This window comes from Penaeus japonicus, unplaced genomic scaffold (genome assembly GCF_977035675.1).
Source record: "Penaeus japonicus unplaced genomic scaffold, GWHDUDI00000001_assembly GWHDUDI00000021, whole genome shotgun sequence".
NCBI lineage: Eukaryota > Metazoa > Arthropoda > Malacostraca > Decapoda > Penaeidae > Penaeus > Penaeus japonicus.
In genome coordinates, this window is record NW_028234423.1 from 9,040,689 (window position 1) to 9,043,188 (window position 2,500).

At 36.5% G+C, this 2,500-nt stretch overlaps 1 protein-coding gene across 2 annotated transcripts in view; it reads right to left on the reverse strand.

The window, feature by feature from the left end:
• Window positions 1–2,500, reverse strand: part of LOC122265001 (uncharacterized) — an 18,520-nt gene that overhangs the window by 15,407 nt on the left and 613 nt on the right. Inside the window, exons 2-4 of one of the 2 annotated variants that reach the window (XM_043034146.2) lie at window positions 684–762; window positions 404–518; window positions 1–43 (exon numbers count right to left, since the gene is read on the reverse strand). The exon at window positions 1–43 is cut by the window's left edge and continues 55 nt beyond it. In XM_043034146.2, the coding sequence (XP_042890080.1) occupies window positions 1–43; window positions 404–514 (154 nt within the window). In that variant the 5' untranslated portion in view covers window positions 515–518; window positions 684–762. The remainder of the gene's footprint in view (window positions 44–403; window positions 519–683; window positions 763–2,500) is intronic. The other variant, XM_043034138.2, reaches the window with a different exon arrangement.

Here is a 2,500-nt window from a genome sequence, read left to right on the forward strand (position 1 = left end):
CAGGTCGGCCATGGATCTGGATGAACTGAGTGGGATCTTGTTTCTGTTATGGGGGTAGAAGAAAATAGAATATCTCAGCAGAATTCCTAAATAACAGCACAAGAGAACAATGTAAAATTCTAACATCAGAATGAATATACACATTTACTCTTTCTCATCACTCATTCTGATAGACTTCTGACCAAGGCACAAAAAAAATTTCAGATAGTAACATGCACTTAGATATTGATTACTGTAATAGGGAAAAAGATGAAGTAAAGTATAAAGATAAATGGCTGATTATGATGTGTAGGACACAAACACGTATGTATGCACACACACATTGACTCGTACAAAAATTCAACACTATATAACTTTAAAATAAAGGAGACATTTCTATCAAGAGCACAAGTATCACACTTACAATTTTTTCATAATATTCCCGTCTTCTCTCCGCTCGACGTTTGTAGTCCACCAGCATCCCTCTGATCTTCCTTTCCTGCTTTCTTGCCTCGTGCCACATTGTGTCTGGCATTTAACTTGAAAAAAGAAGAAATAAAGCAATTAGTTGCAGAATTCAGCATAACATGCACAATAAAAATCAGAATAGCAAATATGGAGTAGTTATCCAGACTACTATCACACTGTGATGTAATGGCCTGTAAGGCCCACACTCTGGCTTTTGATATGCTACTGTGACTTACTTTTACTTGGTAAATATTATATATCACATCCAGTAGTAATGCCTTTGTTGTTCTTGACTACCATCAAATTATTCTTATTCTGGAAAATGACCAAAAATCCTACATTTGTTTGTGGATATTTCTGGTTTATCTTATGCAAATAGAGATTATTGAGCTCTATAGAAAAGCCTAATGAAAAGGATAAAGAAACTAAATCAATTCTGTTTTCTTAAACTGGTTATATGTAGAAAACATAGCAATGTAAGAACCCTCTATTTTTTTCTTTGTTAATTTTTTTTTCTACAAAATCTTTATATCAATAAAGGTGTAACCTTGTCTTATCAATGTTATGTTATTAGGGAAGGTATACTATTTTTTTCCTTTTTCTATAAGCATGAGGGGATGATTGGTGAAATGGTTCAGTATCTGTGGCCTAAAGGATGGCAACTGTTTGTTAACCCATTGCGGACGGGTGTCATGACATACATGATGCAGGAGCTTTGGCCTGATTTTGGTGGTTTTGGATCACTGTGCTATTTTATTGTGCTATGAGGAAGGAGTGAGTGATAATGGCAATTGCAGACTTAATTGCTATAATTACCATAATATCAAGCAAACCTAACATCCAAAACCTGTATGGCACCACTTTCTTCTAGCACAAGCAGGAGAGAGAGCCTTGAATGGCACCCATCCATGGTCTCTAGCAAGCACTATCTTTAGAGAGTGATGGCACACAAAAAGTTGACAACCTCTTGCTCTAAAGTACCACCAATGAAGGATGTACAGGCAGAACAAGAAGAGGAAGTTGACTCAAACCATAGCCAATGTCTAAAATGTGCTCCTGTGCCAATATGGATGCCTTTTACTGTGGCACTCACAGTCACAAGCACAGGTTTCCCTCCTCTTCTCTACCTCTTCATGTTCTCCCATAAATCAGTAATACTTCTATCACACTGAGTATAAAGAAAATAATGAGGTGATATGGATCATATACAACAATTCTAGTCAACTGCAGCATTAAGAGCCTGTTATATGGCACATATAAGTCTCTAAACTCAATAAAACATACAAAAAATATAACACAAAAATAGCTCTAGTTTTACAATGAGTGACTGAAACAGTGGGAAGATTCAAATTATGTTGCTTCAAGCTGCCTCGCTCTGAAATAAAACCCATCTTGAAGACTGGGTAAGCAAATCTATCCCCCGTCCGCAATGGGTTAACCCATTAGCAGCCGATGGCATGATTTGCTGCCAAGGCAGAGTCGGTCGTAGATGCGGATGGCACCGTGCCAGACAATGTAAACCCACCATCCTACTGCATACATAATTTATTAAATCCAAGACCAATGGGTTGAGGCCCAAAAACTTGAAAATTAAGCAGCGTTGAAAAATAATTAAAAATCAACTCAATATACAACTGACATTTACTTTTAAATTTGTTTTCAACATTTTGACAATAGGGATTGGATCATCCGCTATGGTTGTGTAGATGGTTTCAGAAGTGCCTAGTCACCAAGGAGTTAACAAGGACGCCTATGTGACCTTATCCTTTTCCTGGAATTTTCATTCCTATTACTATATACATGGTTACTGTTATCCTTCCTATTGCTATTATCATTATTACTATAACAGTGGAAATGGCAATAATAGTAATAACTTTCTTTTATTTAATCACAATAATTCAAGGAACGGGGTAATCAGGCGAGATCAGATACGCTTATGTCACTGATGACAATTCTTGTGGAGACCTATATGTGTAAAATTGTATAAAACAAAACCACACAGTACAGTGCATGTGTACATGCACTCATTGGTTATAGTGTTTTAGACAAGCTA